The 19,688-nt window shown below is 43.8% G+C and overlaps 3 protein-coding genes and 1 non-coding gene across 6 annotated transcripts in view; 3 read left to right on the plus strand and 1 right to left on the minus strand.

Moving 5' to 3' along the window:
- Positions 1 to 5,753, plus strand: part of LOC121274523 (histone H2B-like) — a 19,400-nt gene extending 13,647 nt beyond the window's left edge. The window contains exon 3 of the mRNA XM_041181863.1: positions 5,742 to 5,753. The gene's annotated coding sequence lies outside the window, so the exon portion shown is untranslated. The remainder of the gene's footprint in view (positions 1 to 5,741) is intronic.
- Positions 7 to 1,876, plus strand: LOC121274532 (histone H2A-like). Its single transcript, XM_041181872.1, has one exon. The coding sequence runs from the start codon at positions 547 to 549 to the stop codon at positions 937 to 939; it is 393 nt and encodes a 130-aa protein (XP_041037806.1). The 5' UTR covers positions 7 to 546; the 3' UTR covers positions 940 to 1,876.
- On the plus strand, positions 3,148 to 13,351 carry LOC121274520. Of its 3 annotated transcripts, XM_041181859.1 has the most exons (4): positions 3,148 to 9,202; positions 11,381 to 11,889; positions 12,621 to 12,817; positions 13,198 to 13,351. In XM_041181859.1, the coding sequence occupies exons 1-3, from the start codon at positions 9,128 to 9,130 to the stop codon at positions 12,622 to 12,624; spliced, it is 588 nt and encodes a 195-aa protein (XP_041037793.1). In that variant the 5' UTR covers positions 3,148 to 9,127; the 3' UTR covers positions 12,625 to 12,817; positions 13,198 to 13,351. The 3 variants fall into 3 exon arrangements, with proteins under 3 accessions (XP_041037793.1, XP_041037790.1, XP_041037792.1); XM_041181856.1 differs by lacking the exon at positions 3,148 to 9,202 and having other exon boundaries at positions 10,845 to 11,889; XM_041181858.1 differs by lacking the exons at positions 3,148 to 9,202; positions 13,198 to 13,351 and having other exon boundaries at positions 10,845 to 11,889; positions 12,621 to 13,190.
- trnam-cau lies at positions 8,634 to 8,705 on the minus strand. The gene has a single exon. It is a non-coding gene; the product is annotated as a tRNA-Met (tRNA).
- Positions 13,352 to 19,688: the final 6,337 nt, after the last annotated feature.

The following is a 19,688-nucleotide window of genomic DNA, read 5'->3' on the forward strand; positions in this document are numbered from 1 at the left end:
GTGCAGCAACCTTCAGTCTCAACGCTGGCAAAAATGTTCAATTTTATCTGTTATAAATATCTACAATATACCGTCCGTTTGCAGAACGATGTAAATGGGACTTTCTGCGGCTGCTAATGGGGTTTCATAAAGGATCGAGATTGACCCCTGGATCACGGATTCTAAAAGCGATTTGGAACCTGGGATAAAATGTGAAATAGTCCCATCACGGACGCGTATTCTTAAAACTTCGTCGTCATTTCCAATTCGTGCTATGTTCTGTCCGTTATTTTTCATTTCTTTTTAAAAATTTGGCGGGCTTTTAAAATTTGAAAAAAAGATCGGTTGAAATATCAAAATTTGGCGCCGTTATTTTCCGCCCTCACTCCGTGGAGTCTCCGGATTGGTGAGTTCAGTAGATATCTGATTGGTGATATGAACAACATTATATGACGCAGCACAAAGTGACCAATCAGCAATGCCCGCAGCAACATTCATCCCGAAGCTATAAGAAAAGCGAATGGGAGAGGATTTCCTCATTCTCTGTGAAAGTGTGAGATTGTGGAAATGTCTGGAAGAGGAAAGACCGGTGGTAAAGCTCGATCCAAGCCCAAGTCCCGCTCCTCCCGGGCTGGACTGCAGTTCCCGGTGGGCCGTGTTCACAGGCACCTGAGAAAGGGCAACTATGCTGAGCGTGTGGGTGCCGGAGCCCCGGTCTATCTGGCTGCTGTGCTGGAGTATCTGACGGCTGAAATCCTCGAGCTGGCCGGTAACGCGGCCCGGGACAACAAGAAGACCCGCATCATCCCCAGACACCTGCAGCTGGCCGTTCGCAACGACGAGGAGCTCAACAAGCTGCTGGGAGGGGTGACCATCGCTCAGGGCGGGGTGCTGCCTAATATCCAGGCCGTGCTGCTGCCCAAGAAAACCAGCGCCGCTGCGGGCTCGAAGACCAAGTGAAGCGGCCATTCTTTAATCTAATAACCCAAAGGCTCTTTTCAGAGCCACTCACAGGATCATTGAAAGGGTTGCTCACTGTCAGCAGATGGAGTTATTGTAACGGTGGATTTATCTGTTTCTGATTTGTTTACTTGTGTTTTCAGTTCCCTCTCTCCATTGCGCTGTTGCTCTGCTCCCACATCCCGCTTTAGTGAACTGAAGAATTGAAGGACAGAGTCAAGTCGACATTTTCATAAATATTTCAGTCACAAATATCGAGTTTGTCCCGGTACATTCATGAAAACTATGAAAAATGTCACGACTGGTGCATTAAATGCTTTGTTTTTACTCTCGGGTGACCTGAACGCCGCTCCAGGAACAGAGCAAACTCGGAAACGGAGCGGACATGTTCTGGCTGATCTGTTTATTCCGCAGTTTTCCCAGAGGCCGGAATCAGTGAGAGTTGAGCACTCACAGGACCTGAGTCCATTGCAGCGGTTTCAGATCTGCACCCGCCCCCATCCCCCCCGGTCTCCCTATTCTCAGGACACAAAGCTGCCTGTCCGATGCGGTTTGGTGTCGGTGATTCTCTCTGCACTCCCTGTTGTAACATTCCCGGCCGCTATTAATGGAGAGGATCAGAAATCACCCGTTTTTCTCAGTCCCCATGAAGTCTGTGTGAAGGAGTTGGTTGGTAATCTGTGTTTTTGCTTTTCCACTGATTTGAGCTGAATTAAGTTGCTGAACGGGGTCTTATTACCGCCGGTTACAGATAAGAGATTGACACATTCAAACTGGCGTTCAGTTATTTTGTATTTTTTCTGTACTGAAATTGGCGGGCATTTCGAATTTGAAAATGTAAGCCAATCCAAACTTCCAATTTCTTCTCCCTGGCTCTCCGATTGGTTAGGAATTTGATTGAGAACAGAGTATCCAATTAAAGCTACAGAGTCTCAAACAAGTTCATAATGATTATTAATAGACAGATTAAACTAAAGGAATCGGTGTCTTCAACCTCAGTTGCACTTGAGTTCAAAAATATACTCTATATTCTAAAATATACAGGCAAATAAATGAAAGAACCGGAATAAATGTGGTGTTTACACCAGCCAAGTTAGAATGAAGATTCCCGCCAGCTCCTCTCACACAGTACGTACATTATCACTGACAGAGCACAGAGACACAGGCAGGTCATCAGTTCCAGTGTCACATATTCAATCCATTAGAGCAGGAGAGACAGACGCTGTTACTATATCAACAATTTAATATCAGATAAAACGGACACAACGGTGTCAGCTTCAAGCTTACAGAAATAACCTGAGATTCATGTGAAGTACCAGTCCAATATTTGCACACATCACGGGTTTATAAATTGCAGTGTCAATTCCCCTTGTCTGTCCTGACATATACATTAGATGCAAATCCAAAACTCAAGTACATTATCAGAGCGAGATATTCTGAAAGCGAGTATAACCTGAGATACAAACGTTGATTCCAGTTTTATGAAACAAAAAGATACAATATCAATTCGATGAGTATGAACTGAGCTGTAACTTTCATACTAATCCTAAATTTTCAATGTCAGATTGAGAATACTGTGCCAGTTCCAGACTGATCTCCATTTTACATCCATATCAAAAGTCTTACTCTGAATCAGACTGAGTGTCACAGATCAAATCGATCAGTATAACCTGAGTTACACCCGCATCCCCAGTGAGTAGCAGGTTGAAAGATACATTATCTTTCACAAATGTGTTCACAGTGACAGACATTTAACACTGGGCCAAAACTTACAAACATTGCTTGCGTAATAGCTACCACATCAGTGATCTGTAACTGAGCTTAAATTTGCATCGAATGAATGAAAACGTAAATAATTACAGAGACTGAATGTTATACAATGAATCCCATACTCAGTCACATAAGCTGAGTGACAGAGACTGACAGATAGACAATAATTCTCAACACATGTTCAGCGCCAGATGCTAAAAAGGAGCAGCTGTTTTTATTTTTCTCCCTATATTCATTCATGGGATGTGGGCATCGCTGGCTATACCAGCATTTATTGGCCATTCTTAGTTTCCCTTGAGTCGGTGGTGCTGAGCTGCTTTCTTGAACTGCTGCAGTCCATATGGTGTAGGTACACCCGCAGTGCTGTTAAGGGAAGGAATTTCAGGATTTTGACCCAGCAACTGTGAATGAATGACAGTATATTTACAAGTCAGGGTGGTGAGTGGCTTCGAGGGAAATTTCCAGGTGGTGGTGTTCCTATGTGCCTGCTGCCCTTGTTCTTCTGAAAACTGGTGGTCATGGATTTGGATAGTGCTGTTTCAGGAGGAATGGTGGGTTTCTGAAGTGCATCTTGTAGATGGTACACACTGTGACTGTGCATCAGTGGTTGATGAGTGAATGTTTTTGAATGGGTTGCCAATCAAGTGGGCTGCTTTGTTTTGTGGCTAGCTGCTTGAGTGTGGTTGGAGCTGCACTCATCCAGGCAAATGGAGAGTATTCCATCACAGTCTTGACATGTGCCTTACAGATGGTGGGTAGGCTTTAGAGAGCCAGGAGCTTTGTTACTTGCCGCAGGATTCCTAGCCTCTGACCTGTGCTTGTAGCCACTGTATCTATATGCCTACTCCAGTTCCGTTTCTGGTCAATAGTAACCACCAGGATGTTGATAGTTGGGAATTCAGCAATGGCAATGCCATTGAATGTCAAAAAGCGATGATTCGTTTCTTTCTTGTTGGAGATGGTTGTTGCCTGGCTCTTCTGTGGTGCGAATGATAATTTCCACTTGTCAGGCCAAGTTTGGGTAATGTCCAGGTCTTCCTGTATTTGGACATGGACTGCTTCAGTACCTGAGGAGTTGTGAATGGTGCGGACCACTGTGCAAACATTAGGAAACATGCCCATTTCCTGCAGTTGATGGACAAAAGTCATTGCTAAAGCAGATGAAGTTGATTGGGCCTTGGATACTCCCCTGGATAACACCTGAAGTGACATCCTGGGACTCAGATGATTGATGTCCAATGATCTCAACCACCTTCCTTTGTGCTAGAAATGACTCCAGCCAGCAGAGAGCTTTCCCCCGATTCCCATTGACTCCAGTGTTGCTAAGGTTCCTTGATGCCACACTCTATCAAATGTTGCCTTGATGTCAAGGGCAGTCCCTCTCGCCTCCCCTTTGGAGTTCAGCTCTTCTGTTCATGTTTGAACCAAGGCTGCAATGAGGTCAGGAGCTGAGTGGTCCCTGTGGAATCCAAATTGAGCGCCAGTGAGTAGGTTATTGCCACATGTTAGCACTGTTGATGGCCACTTCTATCACCTTACTAATGATCGAGAGTAGACTGATGGGGCAGTAAATGGCCAGGTTGGATCTGTTTTGCTTTTTTTATACAGGACATGCCTGGGCAAATATCAACATCACTGGATAGATACTAGTGCAGTAGCCATACTGGAACAGCTTGGCCAGGGGCACAGCATGTTCTGGATCACATGCCTGCAGTGCTATTGCTGGAACATTGTCCGGGCCCATAACCTTTGCAGTACCCCGTGCCTTCAGCCGTTTCTTCGTATCACGTGGAATGAATCAAATGGACTGAAGATTGGCATCTGTGATACTGGAACAAGGCCGACATGGATCAGCCACTCAGCACATCTGCATGAAGGTTGTTGTGAATGCTTCAGCTTTATCTTTTGCACTGATGTGCTGGGCTCCTCAAACTTTGACGATGGGGCTATTTGTGAAGCCTCCATTCATGATTGGATGTGGCAGGACTGCACAGTTAGATCTGACCTGTTGGTTGTGGAATTACTCAACCCGGACTATCATGTGCTGCTTATGTTGTTTAGCCAGAAATTAGTCTTGTTTTGTGGCTTCAGCAGGTTGACACCTCAGTTTTAGTTTTGCCTGGTGCTTTTCCTGGCCTGGATGATCCACTGGCTTGGTGGTAATGGTAGAGTGGAGAATATGCCAGGCCATGAGGTTACAGATTGTGGCTAAGTACATTTCTGCAGCTGTTGACCCACAGCACCTCATGGATTCCAAGACTAGAGGTGTTAGATCTGTTTGAAATATATGCCATTTAGCATGGTGGTAGTGCCACACAACACAATGGAGTGTATCCTCGATGTAAAGATGTGTCTTCATCTCCATAGGGACTGTGCGGTGTTCACTCCTACCGCTCCTGCCATGGATAGATACATCTGCTGCAGGCAGGTTGTTGAGGATGTGTTCAACAATGATTTTCTCCTCACTATCTGCCGCAGACCCGGTCTGTGGTGGTGCTACAAGGATATTTTTGGTGGTGGACCCGCCCAGCTTGCATTCTGTGCCCTTGCCATCATCAGTGCATCCTCCAAGTGGTGTTCAACATGGAGGAGTTTTGCTTCATGAGCTGAAGAGTGGATAGTGGGCGTCTGTACATTTTAATCTGCAGGGGGTTTCCTTGAAAATGGTTGACCCGAGACTGGAATCGATTTTGAGGACTCCCAGGGCAACTGTTATACCTGCTGGTGATCTGTCCTTTCAGTGGTGGTGGTATCTGGGAGATTGTCAGGAATGTTCCCATGAGTATGACTATGTGAGGCTGTTGCTTGACTAATGCCAAAACCTTCGTAAGGATTGATAGGGATTCCAGTTGATGCTAAGTGGCCCATTTGGTTTTATTCTTTTAATAGAACTGAGTGGCTTGCTGCCATTTCAAAATCAAGCACATAGTTGTTGATCTGTTTGAAATCGATCCCAGTTAGCATAGTGGCAGTGCCACACAACACAATGGAGTTGAGGTACCAGAGCAGGTTTCACCATTTATCGTGGTGAGATTCAAAACACTGGAATATTATTCTGGATCAGCAGCAATACCACATCACCACTGCTGATGACACGCCATTTGTACCACTGATGGACTTAAAGAGACTCCAAGACTCAAAAATGCTAACAGGTTCTGACAGATACAAGTGGAAGACCACACACACAGACACACACACACGTGACTGAAAAGCAATAAATGAATCCCACAATTTCATACAGTACTAGAGAATTATAGATACAGAATTAATCCCACTGACAGAGAATTAATCCCATACTCACAAAAAGCACGAGGAACTGAAAGACATATATGATTCCCACACTGACATAGCATCACAGACATAAAATGCAATTGACAACTAGAGTGAATATCAATTCATTCACAGTACGAGAGTTTTATATATATATATATATATATATATATGTAAATCCTAGTGACAGATCCGAATGCCTGCCAATCTCATACACAGCTCCAGAGAATAACAGATGCAGACTGATTGCTGCACTCCCATGCATTAACAGAGATTTCAGATTCAGAACGATTTCCAAATTCACATGCAATAGCATTGGCTGACAAAGAGTCAAACACATATTCAAACTAACATGGGGTAGTTAAATATTTTAAGGCAGAGGTAGATAGATGTTTCATAAGCAAAGGGGTGAATGCTTATCGGGGGTAGACTGGAATTTGGAGTTGAGGCTAAAATCAGATCAGCCATTATCTTCTTGAATATCGAGCAGGTCTGAGGGACTGAGTGGTCTCTTCATGCTCCGAATTCGTATGTTCACACACATCACTTTTAAGAGATTCAGAATGAATCGCAAATTCACTTACAATTCCAAAAAGTGACTGATAGAACAAATCACTTGCAGGAGAGAGTTCATGGTCTGAAGTTGCCGAACTCAGTGTTAAGTCTGGAAGGCTGTAAAGTGCCTAATTGGAAGATGAGATTCTGTTCCTCCAGTTAGCTTTGGGTTTTACTGGAATATTTCAGCAGGCCAAGGATGGACATGTGGGCATGACAGCAGGATGGGATGTTAAAATGGCAAGCGCCAGGAAGGTCTGGGTCATGCTTGCAGACAGACTGAAGGTGCTCCAAAAAGCAGTCACCCAGCCTACGTTGGGTCTCTCCAATGTAGAGGAGACTGTATTGGGAGCAGCGAATGCAGTAGCCCAAATTGAAGGAAGTGCAAGTGAAGTGCTGCTTCATCTGAAAGGAGTGTTTGGACCCTTGGATGGTGAGGAGGGAGGAGCTAAATGGGCAGGTGTTGCACCTTCTGCTCTTGCATGGGAAGGTGGCATGGGAGGAGGTGTTGGGGGTGAAGGAGGAATGGACCAGGTTGTCCCAGAGGGAAAGGTCCCCACAGATTTCTGACAGTGGGGGTGAGGGGAAGATGTGTTTGGTTGTGGCATCATGCTGGAGTTAGCAGAAATGGCAGAGGATGATCCTTACTAAGCAATCCTGATTGAGCTAAGAATTACACTTGCAGTGTGAACTAGAAGGGCAGAGTTTTAAAAATAAGGGATCTCCACATTCAAGCTGGAGATAAAGAGGAATTTCTTCACTCAGATGATTGTTAGTCTTTGGAATTCCCCTTCCCAGATAGCAGCGGAGGCTGGATCATGGAATATATTCCAGACTGAAATAGACAGATTTTACAAGGAAATCAAGGAATGAGAGAGACAGGCAGGAAAATGGAGTTGAGGCCATAATCAGATCAGCCATGGTCTTATTTAATGGCAGAGTAGACTCGAGGGGCTGAAAGGCCTCCTCTTGCTCCTATCTTTAATGTTCTTATGCCTGTAAGCTCTTCCCCATTCTGGTTCCTTTTTCTTTGCACGTTTGGTTTTAATTTCATTTTCTCTTGTTTTTGCTTTCGGATGGCAGCTGTTCATCATTCCTCCATTCACTCTCCTTTAGAATCATCTCTGGTTTTTGTTACTTGTTTCTTTACCATTCCCTGTAGCCTTGCAGCACCAATTCTTTTGCCATTGAAGCTCTCCTGCCCTCTACCCTGCAGACTGAACCACAAGACAAAAGGTGTTTACTAATTTCACTAACGAGTAGCAAAGGAGAATTAATTAATAATCTGACAGTAAATGAGCATCTAAAAATCTCACAACATGTTAGAGACAGGCATTCAGTTCGAGGAGAATGGTCACACACATGGTACAGTTTTCACTTTAAGCAAGTTCGATAAGGAGGGAATGAGCGATAAACTGAACTCGTTAAAATTTGATCGGTGATTAACAGATAAAACAAGACAGGAAACAATCTGAAACTCAAATAAGTATTTAGTACAATATGTAGAATGCAAGCCCGAGGGAATTAAACTTCACGTTCTTGGTTCATGATGATATGGGGAACAGAATTCCATGTTTTGAGTCAGCGATTAAGAAGGAACCTGTCCAAATATTGATTAACTGTGTCTTTGACGTGATGCTGTCTCCGCTATGCTGATACTCTCGATGGGACATGTCGAAGGGGAGACACTGTTGTCCAAATTAGCATGGTGAATTACTGCAGGGTGTCCGGTAGATTGGACATACTGCAGCGTATACATATAAACTTCATTATATACATTTTTTCCATTTAAGAGAATAGCTTTTGCTCTTCAGGCAATAATAGCGTGTTAGAGAACTAGAGAAGGCCACTCGGACCATCATGCCTGTGTCAGCTCTTTGGGAGAAATGGGATGAGAGAAAATCTAGTCTTGTGTGTGTTTGCCGCATTTACAGCTTGTGTTCTTGTGTGAATAAAAAGCATGACAGAGATTTGTTTCAGACTGACGAGGTTACTGGAAGCGATTAGCCAATTAAAATTCCTGTGTACGGTAAAGAAATTTCAGATATATTTGTGGGGAGAGGCCAAATGTTTCTTTCTTCTTTTAATGAAAACATAAATAGCAGAGAATGGTTTCGATCCATCGACCTCTGGGTTATGGGCCCAGCACGCTTCCGCTGCGCCACTCTGCTATTTGCCCCTGTTGCAGCTTCTTGTGTTTGAGTAATGTTCATTCCTGTTTTGTTATTTAAAAAGAGCACATGTATTCGGCGGCTCCCCCTGGCGACTCAATTCCACTTTGCAACTCGCCCAAGAACGTAACAGACAGAGAAGAGCAGTCAGAGACTGTCCGCACACACGATGATAGGAAGGCAAAGGAGCATGGAGTGACTCACCATTTATGTAAAGGCGTTCGCTCTTGCATAAATACGTCCCCCATTCGCAGAGAATTTGCTGTTGCCTAAATTAGCTCCCTGTGCATGTGTACTCATCTTGAAAGGTGCTGCGGTGTTTAAAGTGCTTTCCCGTTTTTTTTAGATATCTTCCCTGCTGTGCAACTTTGCTGTCTGCTTGGAAATGTGTTCACTGCTGAGTTAGAATCCCACCACGGCAGATGGTGGAACTTGAATTCAATAAAATATCTGGAATTAAAATTCTAATGATGACCATGAAGCCATTGTCGATTGTTGTAAGTATCCATCTGGTTCATTAATGTCCTCTAGGGAAGGAAATCTGCCGCCCTTAACTTATCTGGCCTACATTTGACTCCAGACCCACAGCAATGTGTTTGACTCTTAAATGCCTTCGGAACAAGGGCAATTAAGGATGGGCAATAAATGCTTGACGAGCCAGCGATGTCCATGTCCCATGGACAAATGGAAGAAAAGAACTCTGCTCTCTGCTGTAGAACTGTGCTCTCTGCTGCAGTTCTGTCCTGTCTGATGTGGAACTGTGCTCTCTGCTGTGGAACTGTTGAGAGATATTCTCTGTTGTGTAAAATACTTACCTGTCATGCAAATCTGTTCCAAGCTGTATAAATATGATCCCTCTTGTACTTTTTTTCTTCTCCATTCTGTAAAATGTGACCTGATCAGAAGGCGTCCCCTGTTGTCCGAGTATATTACCTGTTGTTCTTTGAAGACGTTTTCTGTGGGTAAATATTTTCTTCCTGGTCTAATAATGTCTCCTAGTCGTATTAAGATGCCTCATGTTATGGTTAGAATTTCCCATTTCCAATGTGAAAATCTTGATCTACCACAACTGGACAGTTGTCAAATCTAAATTGCATCAATTAGCCTCTGGTCGTGAACGTGATCGTGGGATACATATCATATCCATCAAACTCTGTTACTGTATGAAAGCGAGGCTTGTTCTGTATGTTTCAGTCACAGGTAGTGTCTCTGAGTGTAGGATTCATTCTGTATCTCAGTCTGTGGAACAGTTTGTGAAATAAAGGCAAAATACTGCAGATGCTAGAAATCTGAAACAAAAACAAAAAATCCTGGAAAAAACTCAGCAGGCCTGACAGCATTTGCGTAGAGAAAGACAGGGTTAACGTTTTGAGTCTGTGTGACTGTTCTTCAGAGCTGAAGAAGAGTCAGATGGACTCATAAGGTTAACTCTGTCTTTCTCTCCACAGATGCTGTCTAGCCTATTGAGTCTTTCCAGTTTTTTTTTTCTTTTTGTTTTGTTTTTGGACAGTTTGTGAGAGTGAGATTCCCTCTTTATGGGTCAATGTCTGGTACTGTGTGTGAGGGTGGGATTAATTCTGTATCAGTCAGTGACACAAAACGTCAATGTGTGAATCATTCTGTATTTATAAATTCTCATTACTGTTAGGGAAAATGGGATTTATTCTGTATCTGAATGTATCTGGTATTCTATGTGAGCTTTAGCAGCATTATTCAGCGCTCAGTTTCCCATATTTTGTGGGAGTTTGGAAGTAATTCTGTTTCAGTGAGTGGTATTGTGTGGAAAGTATGATTCATTCTGTGTTGCTCAGTCCCCCATATCAATGGACTGGTCAGATGGGCAGAAAATTGGCAACTGGAATTCTACCTGGGGAAGTGTGAGGTGATGCTCTAAGGGAGGTCAAACAAGGCAAAGAAAAACAAACTACACTGTTAATGGGAGAATGCTCAGAGTTGTAGCGGAAGAGATGGAGTTTAAGTGAATGGCCACAGATCCTTGAATTTACCAGTAGAGGTCAATAAGGTGGTTCAGTGATCATGTGGCATCATTTCCTTTATTAGCTGACTATAGAATATAAGAGTTGGGAGGCGGGGGGCGGGGTGGTTGGTGGGGGCTGGTAATGCTGGAACTGTATAAATCATTAGGCCACAACTTGAATACCGTGTGCCTTCTGGTCATCTTATTACAGAAAGGATGAAATTGCTCTGGAGAGAATATGGAGGAGATTTATTGGGATGTTGCCAGCACTGGAAAAATTAAGCAATGAGGATATGTCAAGTAGGCTGCAGTAGTTCTCCTTGGAACAGAGGAGGCTGAAAGGAGATTTGATTGAAATGTCATAATTGTGAGGTGCCTTAATAGAGAAAATGGTCAGGGCCTATTTACCTTCACAAAGAGGTCAGTGACCAGGGTGTACAGATTTAAAATGATTCGTAGAAAGATTGGAGAGGAGCTGAGGATGTCTTTTTCACTCAGAGGTTAACCAGGGTCTGGAACTCACTGTGTGAACTTGTATCAGGGGCAGAAAGTCTCAACTGATTGAAAAGGTCCCTGCATATGTTCCTCAAGTGTCATAATGTGCAATACTATGGACCAAGTGCTGGAAAGTGGGAGAATCATGATATTTAAAAAAAGTAAAGATGCTGTATGTGATCGTATTTTTTTTTTCTTTCAGCAGCAAATTGATGTGTTCCGGAATGTGTTGCCTAAAAGACTGGTTCAATTAGATTCAAAAGTAAATTTTAAAAGCGAATTGGACAAATACAGAAATGAAGATATTTTCAGTGTAAGCAGAGGAATTGGACTGATTCGCTTCGAACGGGGTGGCACAGATGCTATGAGTCCAAATATCACAGACTGCGCTAATATTATTCTTGAAATGGTGAACAATATGACCCAAGATTCCAAGCGTCTGCGAACACGCCCTATCTCCATCAGAAGGGTCTCACTGCGCAGCTGCGGGAAGGCCCAGCCACCGGAAAACGCCTACTGCGCGAAGCATGCGCAGTGCGGCACCAGGAAAATGAATGTGGGTGATCGTCGCCTCATTAACACCGACTCTCAGCGCCGCTGCTGCGGGGACGGGGAGCGGGTCGGCGCCGTGAAGCCGATGGTGCAGCGCTTCCCCCATCTTCGCCTCCGCTTCCCGGTTTCTTCTCCAGTTTGCACCGAGGGTTTGATGCGGTAACAGAGAGGGTTGGGGAGGGTGATGCTGTTCATGTGGTTTACATGGATTTCCAAAAGGCATTTGATAAAGTCTCACACAACAGACTTGTGAACAAAGTTAGAGCTCATGGAATAAAAGGGACAGAGCAACATGGATATGGGATTTGCTGAGTGACAGGAAACAGAGGGTAGTGGTGAATGGTTGTTTTTCAGACTGGAGGAAAGTTTAAAGCGGAGTTCCCCAGGGGTCGGTGTGTGGACCCCTGTTCTTTCTGATATAAATTAATGTCCTAGACCTTGGTGTACAGAGCATCATTTAAGAATTTGCGGAGTTCATGAAAGTTGGAGGTATTGTGAATAGTGAGGAAGATAGTGTTAAACTTCAACTGGATATCAGCATAAAAACAGAAAATGCTGGAAAAACTCAGTTCTGACATCATAACCTGTGGAGTGAGAAACAGAGTTAACTTTTCAATTCTGTATGACCCTTCTTCAGATCTAAAGATATAGACAGAATATAGGCAGGTTGGTGAAATGGGTAGGCAAGTGGCAGTGGTAAAAGTTTGGGATCAGAATGCCTTGGGGAGCATGCACAATTTGGGCCTGGGAAAGTCAATGCATTGGATACAGCGGTTTCTCGGGCACAGAATTGTGGGAGTTGCAGCCACCATGAGCAGATGTCAGTAAGTGTTTTATTACAGGCTGATTGTCAGTGACCTGAAATGTGTTCTCTGTTTCTCTCGCCACAGATGATGCCTACCTGCTGCATATTTGCACAATTTTCTGTCTTTATTTAAGACTCCCAGCAGCCACATGATTTTGACAGTGAATTATTGCAGGTGTTTCTCACAAAACCAAGGCCAGAAACACAAACTGACAAATGAGGCGTCCTTTTGCATCAGGGTGGATGTTGGATATGGAAGTCAGTCTCTCGCTGTCTGTGAAGGTATGTTCTTGTTGGCTGACTTTCAACTGGGGTATAGATGGAGAAGTAGTTGATATGTTTAACCTTGAGTAGTTTTGAGACCAGTAGAGCCTATCTATTTCTGATAAAAGGACAGAAGCAAAAATCATTAGCTGTTTCTTGTACTGTAAGAGACTGAGAGAAAGTAAATTCCACACTCTGATTTGGTGACAGAGAGTGACAGACTGAGTTAATTCCACCCAGAGTCATATACTGTGAAAGATTGACAGGTAGTTCATTCATAGAATCATAGAACGGCCATAGAACGGTGGCCATTCAGCCTGTCATGTCTGTGCTGGTTATATTCATCTTGTGCCACTTCACCACCTTTTCCTGTAGCTCTGCACATTTTTCCTTTTCAGTTAATCCAAATCTCTTTTGAAGACATTGTTTGAACCTGCCTCCATCATACTACAGAAGAACGTAAGAAATAGGAGCAAGAGTTAGCCATTCAATGCCATTCAATAAGATCATGGATGATCTGATTATGGCCTTTGTTATTCACAATAAGAGGTTGTGGTGGAAGAATTAATCCAGGCTGGTCTTTTTGTTCAAGCTGGTTTATTTTCAAGACAGCTCCTCAGTGCTACAGACTTCCAAGTAGCTTCCCCACAGAGTGTTCCAGCTGTATCTTTTTATTCTGTTTCGGTGGAGTAATCAATGCACATCACCTGTTAACTAACAATAACAAGGTTTTTGTCATTCCAAAATCTGTCTAATTCAGCTTTGAATATATTCAATGACCCTGCATCCGCTGCTGTCTGAGGTGGAGAATTTCAAAGGTTAAAGATCATTTGAGAGAAGAAATTCCTCCTCATGTTTGTCTTAAAAAGGAGACCCATCATTTTGAAACTCTACCCCGCCGCCCCTCCCCCCCACTTGTTCTAGATTCCCCCAAGAGGGGAAACATCCTCTCAGCATCTTTCCCCCTCAGAACATTTTAATATCTAATAAGATTACCTCTCTTCTAAACTTAAATGACGATTGGCCCAAACTGCTCAATGTTTCCTCAAGGGACAACCCCTCATCCCAGGAATAAGCCGAGTGAACCTTCTCTGAGCTACTTTTGTTTTGGAAAATTATACTTTATTCATAAAATATCTGAAAGAACATTACAAAACATTTCCAAATGGCCATCACAAAAAGTGCAATCATATTCAACTTTTCCACATGGATCACGAGGAGCAATTAATACCAGCAATGAGCATGACAGTATTTTCAATATGGTCATCACAGACAGTCAGACAGTGCAATGGTATTGGAGTTATCAATATACAACATGTTGCACTCTGAAGTGCTTCAGTACAATTGAGACACGTGTAGTTTTCACTATATACATTCCTTTGGGTCATACAGCCGAGGGGTCTATATAATTCTCAGCCCCTCTGTGCACTGTGGCAGAAAGGTCTTAGACAGTAACCTTTCCCCATTGCGCCTTTGTGGTGGCTGCCCCAAGCTTTAGTGCATCCCTCAGCACGTAGTCCTGGACCTTGGAATGTGCCAGTCTGCAACATTCAGTCGGCGGCAACTCTTTGCAGTGGAAGATCAACAAGTTCCAGGCAGACCAAAGGGCATTTTTTACCAAGTTGATGATCCTCCAGCTGCAGTTGATGTTTGTCTCGGTGTGTGTCCCTGGGAACAGCCCATAGAGGACAGAGTCCCGTGTCACAGAACTGCTTGGGATGAACCTCGACAAAAACCGCTGAATCTCTCCCCAGACTTTCCACAAGGGCGCATTTCACAAGGAGGTGAACAATGGTCTCTTCCCCACTACAGCCACCTCAAGAGCAATGTGCGGAGGGGGTGAGATTCCTGGTATGTAGTAAGGATCTGATAGGGAGGGCCTTTCTCACCACCAGCCAAGCTACGTCTTGGTGCTTGTTGGAAAGTTCTGGTGATGAGGCATTCTGCCAAATGACTTTGACAGTCTGCTCGGGGAACCACCCGACAGGATCCACCATCTCCTTTTCCCACAGGGCCTCTAGGACATTACGTGCCGACCACTGAAGGACTTGTGGTCAAAAGTATTTCTCTGCATAAATTCTTCCACAAGAGACAGATGGTACCGCACGGTCCAACTACTTGGAGCGTTCCGCGGCAGTGTGGCCAGACCCATCCTTCGCAACACTGGGGACAGGTAGAACCTCAGCACGTATTGACACTTGGTGTTTGCGAACCAGGGGTCTAGGCACAGTTTGATACAGCCACACACAAAGGTGGCCATCAGAATGATGGCGATGTGGGGCATATGTCCCTCCTTCAACAAGATGACGAAAACTGTACAAAGTGTTCGAGCTGTAGTCTCACCAATGCCCTGTTCAGTTGCAGCAAGGCATCTCTGCTTTCATTCTCCATCGTCTTTGCAATAAAGACCAACAATCCATTTGTATTCCTAATTACTTGCTCGAATTACATGTTAACTTTTTGTGAATCATGTCCAGGATCTGTCCGAACCACAGTATTTTGCAATCTCTTCACATTTATACAATGATCTGCTTTTCTATTTTTCCCACCAAAGTGGAAATCCTAACATTTTCTGATAGGATAGTCCACCTGCCACATTTTTCCCACTGACTTAACATATCTATATTGTTTTGTAGATTCTGTGTCCTCCTCACAACTTCCTTTCCCACCAATCCATGTATTGTTAGCAATTTTGTCTAGTCTGTCCTTTCATCTGAGTCATTAATATAAATTGTAAATAGCTGAGAACCCAGCACTGATCCCTGTGACACTCTGCTAGTTGCAGTTTGTTAACCTGAAAGTGACCCACTTCCATAGATTAACAGAGACAGAGAGTTAATTACACACATTATTATAGATTGACAGAGAGTGAATTCCACACACTCAGAATAACTGTGATTGACAGTGTATTAATTCTGCACACACATAGTTACAGAGATTGACAGAATGTTCATGTCACACTGACACATAGTAACGGAGACAGAAACATCTCGAGTTAATTCCACACTCTCATATAGTAACAGAGACCAACAGACACAGAAATAATTCCACACACACATAAAGTAATGGAGACTGATGGGGAGTCAATTGTGCACTCACATACAGTAACAGAGATGGAGGGAGAGTTAATTCCACACTCGCATGCACTAATAGAGGCTGACACATACAGAATTAATTCCACACTCATACAGACTAATGGTCAATGATAGGTCAAAAGTTACTGTATTTCCGCCCTGAAACACAGTAACAGAGATTGACGGATAGAGAGTTAATAATGCCCTCATGTACAGATGACAGATACTGGGGATTAGTTAATTCCACGTTCACATACAGTAGTAGAGATGGATAGATATAAAGTTAATTCCACACACTCGTACGATAACAGTTACCTGGTTCACGCTTGAAGAATTCACCTGACTTGCGTCACATGGCCTCTTCATTGTTTCATGATATTTTCTATCTTCCTCATCATCCAGGGAGCCCTGGCTTTGGTTCCTTTCAATTTCCCCGTTATTGGAATGTACCTGAAATACCTCCTCCTGAAAGACACCCCATTGTTCTGTTACAGTTTTTCCTGTCAGTCTCTAATTCCATTTTACCCTGGCTAAATCCCCTCTCCCCCCATTGAAGTTCACTCCCTTCCAATCACTCTTACCCAAGGGTTCACCCACAGACACTTGGTTCACGTGGCCAACCTTGGCCCACCTCCTTCCCCAGCACCAGATCCAGCAATGCCTCCTTCTGGTCGAGAAAGTTCTCCTAAATACATTTCATCAATCTCCAGACATCACCACGCTATAGTTCATATCACTTTTAAAAATAAGGGGTCTACCATTTAAGACAGAGATGAGAAAAATTTTTTTCCAATCGGAAGCTATTGTGTCTTTGAAACTCTCTTCTTCAAAAGATGCTCAAAGCAGAGATTTTGAATATTTTTAAAGCAGAGATAGATTCTTGATAATCAAGGGGGTCAAAGCTTATCAGGGATAGGCCCGGATGTGGAGTTGAGGTTACAATCAGATCAGCCATGATCTTATTGAATGGTAGAGCAGGCTCGAGGGGAGGAGTGGCCTACTCCTCCTAATTTATATCTTCCTATGTTCTTATACATCTGTGATTTCCCTGCAGATGTGCTCCTCTATCTCCGTCTCTCTCACCTTTTTGGAGGCCAATTGAATATCCCCGTGAGTGGGATCATCCTCTTATTATTCCTCAGCTCCAAGAAATGAATTCTGCCCTTATCCTTTTGAGGATATTGTCTCTTACCAAGATTACAGTGACTTCCTTAATTAGTACCACCATCCCACCTCCTTTTTCCCTTCTCTGTCTTTTCTGAACACTTTGCATCATTGAATATTAAGCACCCAGCCCTCACTATTTTCAAACCACGTTTTTGTCATTGCCACGACATCATATTCCCACATGGCTATTTGTGCTTCTAGCTCATCAACATTATTCACCATACTTTATGCAATAACACACATGTCCTTGTATCTCTCTTTGATTCCTTCTTCATCTACTCCTATCTTGTATGTTCCCACTTCTTCCACAGTTATTCTTCAGTTCTGCTTCTATTTCTGATGCCCACCCCTTGCCTATTTAGTTCAAACCCTCCCGAAACACACAAGTGACCCTCCCCATGAGGAAATTGGTCCCAGTCCTATTAAGGTGCAACCTATTCCTTTTGAATATGTGTTTCCTGCCCCAGAACTGGTCCCAATGTCCCAAGAATGTGAAACCCTCCCTCCTGCATATCGAATCTCCCCATCTTCACATTTCTGCTCTCACTAGCACGTGGCACTGGCAGTAATCCAGAGATTACTCCCTTTGATGGCCTACTTTTTAATTACCTCCCTAGCTGCTGGGAATTCTGACGGAGGGACTTCAATACCTGTCCTCCCTGTGTCATTGATACTGACGTGTACGACAACCTCTGGCTCACTCCCTTCTCCCTGCAGAATATTCTGCACCCTCCCCGTGATGTCCTTTACCTGGCACCAAGGAGACAACACACTATGTGGGACTCTCAATGACGGTGACAGAAATGCTTGTCTGTCCCCCTGACTATGAAATCTCCAATAATGACTGCATTTCTACTCATTGCTGTTCCATTCTGTGCAGTTTCTTGCCCATTGGTGCCATGGTCTGGACTGCACTCCTTCAGGGTGTCACCATTCCCAGCAGTCTCCAATGCTGAATACCGGTTTGACAGTGGCACACACCCCGAAGACTCCTGCATTTCCTGCCTCTTCCTACTCTTTCGATGGCCACCCATCTACTATCCTGAGCTCTCTCTCTCTCCCTTTGAGGTGATCAGCTCCTGGAATGTACGATCCAGCGATCTCTCATCCTCCCTGATTCTCCGCAGTGATTCCAGCTGCCCCTCAAGCTCGGAAATCCTGAGCTCGAGCTCAAGCAGCTGGAGACACTTCCTGCACATGTGGCCCCCAAGACACATGAAGTGTCCTGAGGCTTCCACATGGGGCAGGAACTCTAAACAACAGGTCACAGCTGGCCATCCATGATCGAAAACAAACCTCTATTCCCTCTTTTAGAATCCAGTTTGTACCTTGTTTAAATTGTTATTTATATTAAATACCTCAAGACCTGTTCTGCACTCTTATAATTGCCCCGATCAAAATGTTTAATTTTCCAGCTCCTTGTTTAATCAATTCCTCATTTAGAGAAATCTGCACAAACCAACCAGTTCCCTTCTTTCCCCTGATATCATGTTTTGGCTATTTATTATAAACATGGCCGGTTAGCTCCAACCCCTCCCTCACAGCTCTTTATCCACCCTCCGCTCTCACTCTTCTCTCTTTCTCTCTTTCACAGTTGCTCTCGGGCTGCTCTGCCGCTGCTCTTCATTCATCCTCCGGTCTCACTCAGCTCTCACTCTCACTCACCCTCAGCTCCTCCACAGTCCCAAGTTTCTGACTGTTTGGGAAATTCTCTGATCTTTCTTTGCTCCAAGTTGGATGATCTCACTCTTTCCCATGTTGACCATCATCGGCCACAGTTTTGTTCACTCACTGAATCTGTCAATGAGCCTTTGAAACTTGCTGCTCCTGCCTACGCTACTAACCATATCACCTAACCTAGTGCCATCAGCAAACTTGGATATAGGCTGGAAGTATTTCAAATTTAAGAGCTCTGGGAATGCAAACACAACAGCCAGCTGACGTGACAGAGAATCAGTTCTGTATAAATCTCTCCACGTTGAAAAACAACCATTCACCACTACTTTGTCCTTTCTGTCCCTTATTCAATTTTGCATCCATGTTGCACCTGCCCCTTTAGTCCCATCTGCTTGAATTTTACTAACAAGTCTTTTTTCAAACTCCTTTGGAAATCCTGACAAACACCAACAAACTTACTACTCTGGTCAATGTTCTTTGAAACATCATCAAAGAACTTCATTAAGTATTTGCCATGGTTTTCTGTTAACCAATCTGTGCTGGTTGTCATTTATCAACCCATGTTCTACCAAGTGACAATGAATTTTGTCCTGGATGATTGTGTCTCAATGTTTCCCCACCACCAGCGTTAGACTAACTGGTCTGTTGTTCCTAGCTTTATCCCTCTCCATTATAAACATGGATGTAACATTAACAACCTGCAGTTCTCCGGCTTCACTTCCATATCCAAGGAGGTTTGAAAGATTGTGGCTCGAGCTTCCTCTATTTTCCACCTTCCTTCCCTCAGGAATCCAGGATGTATCCCATCCAGGTTATGTGGCGTTTCTACTCTGAACACTGCCAACATTGTGATGGCCTCCTCTTTATCTATTTTCATCCTATCCAATTTCTCCACCAGCTCCTCCTTTACTGTGAGATTAGCAGCATCCGCTTGTTTCGTGATGACAGATGAACTGTTCTCATTTAGTACC

The sequence above is a fragment of the Carcharodon carcharias genome, assembly GCF_017639515.1.
Source record: "Carcharodon carcharias isolate sCarCar2 chromosome 37 unlocalized genomic scaffold, sCarCar2.pri SUPER_37_unloc_1, whole genome shotgun sequence".
NCBI classification, from domain to species: Eukaryota; Metazoa; Chordata; class Chondrichthyes; order Lamniformes; family Lamnidae; genus Carcharodon; species Carcharodon carcharias.

Bases quoted from the DNA above. Each gene is read 5' to 3' on its own strand.
- LOC121274520 (XM_041181856.1), top strand. From the start codon at position 11,282: ATGTGCAATACTATGGACCAAGTGCTGGAAAGTGGGAGAATCATGATA.
- LOC121274532 (XM_041181872.1), top strand. From the start codon at position 547: ATGTCTGGAAGAGGAAAGACCGGTGGTAAAGCTCGATCCAAGCCCAAG.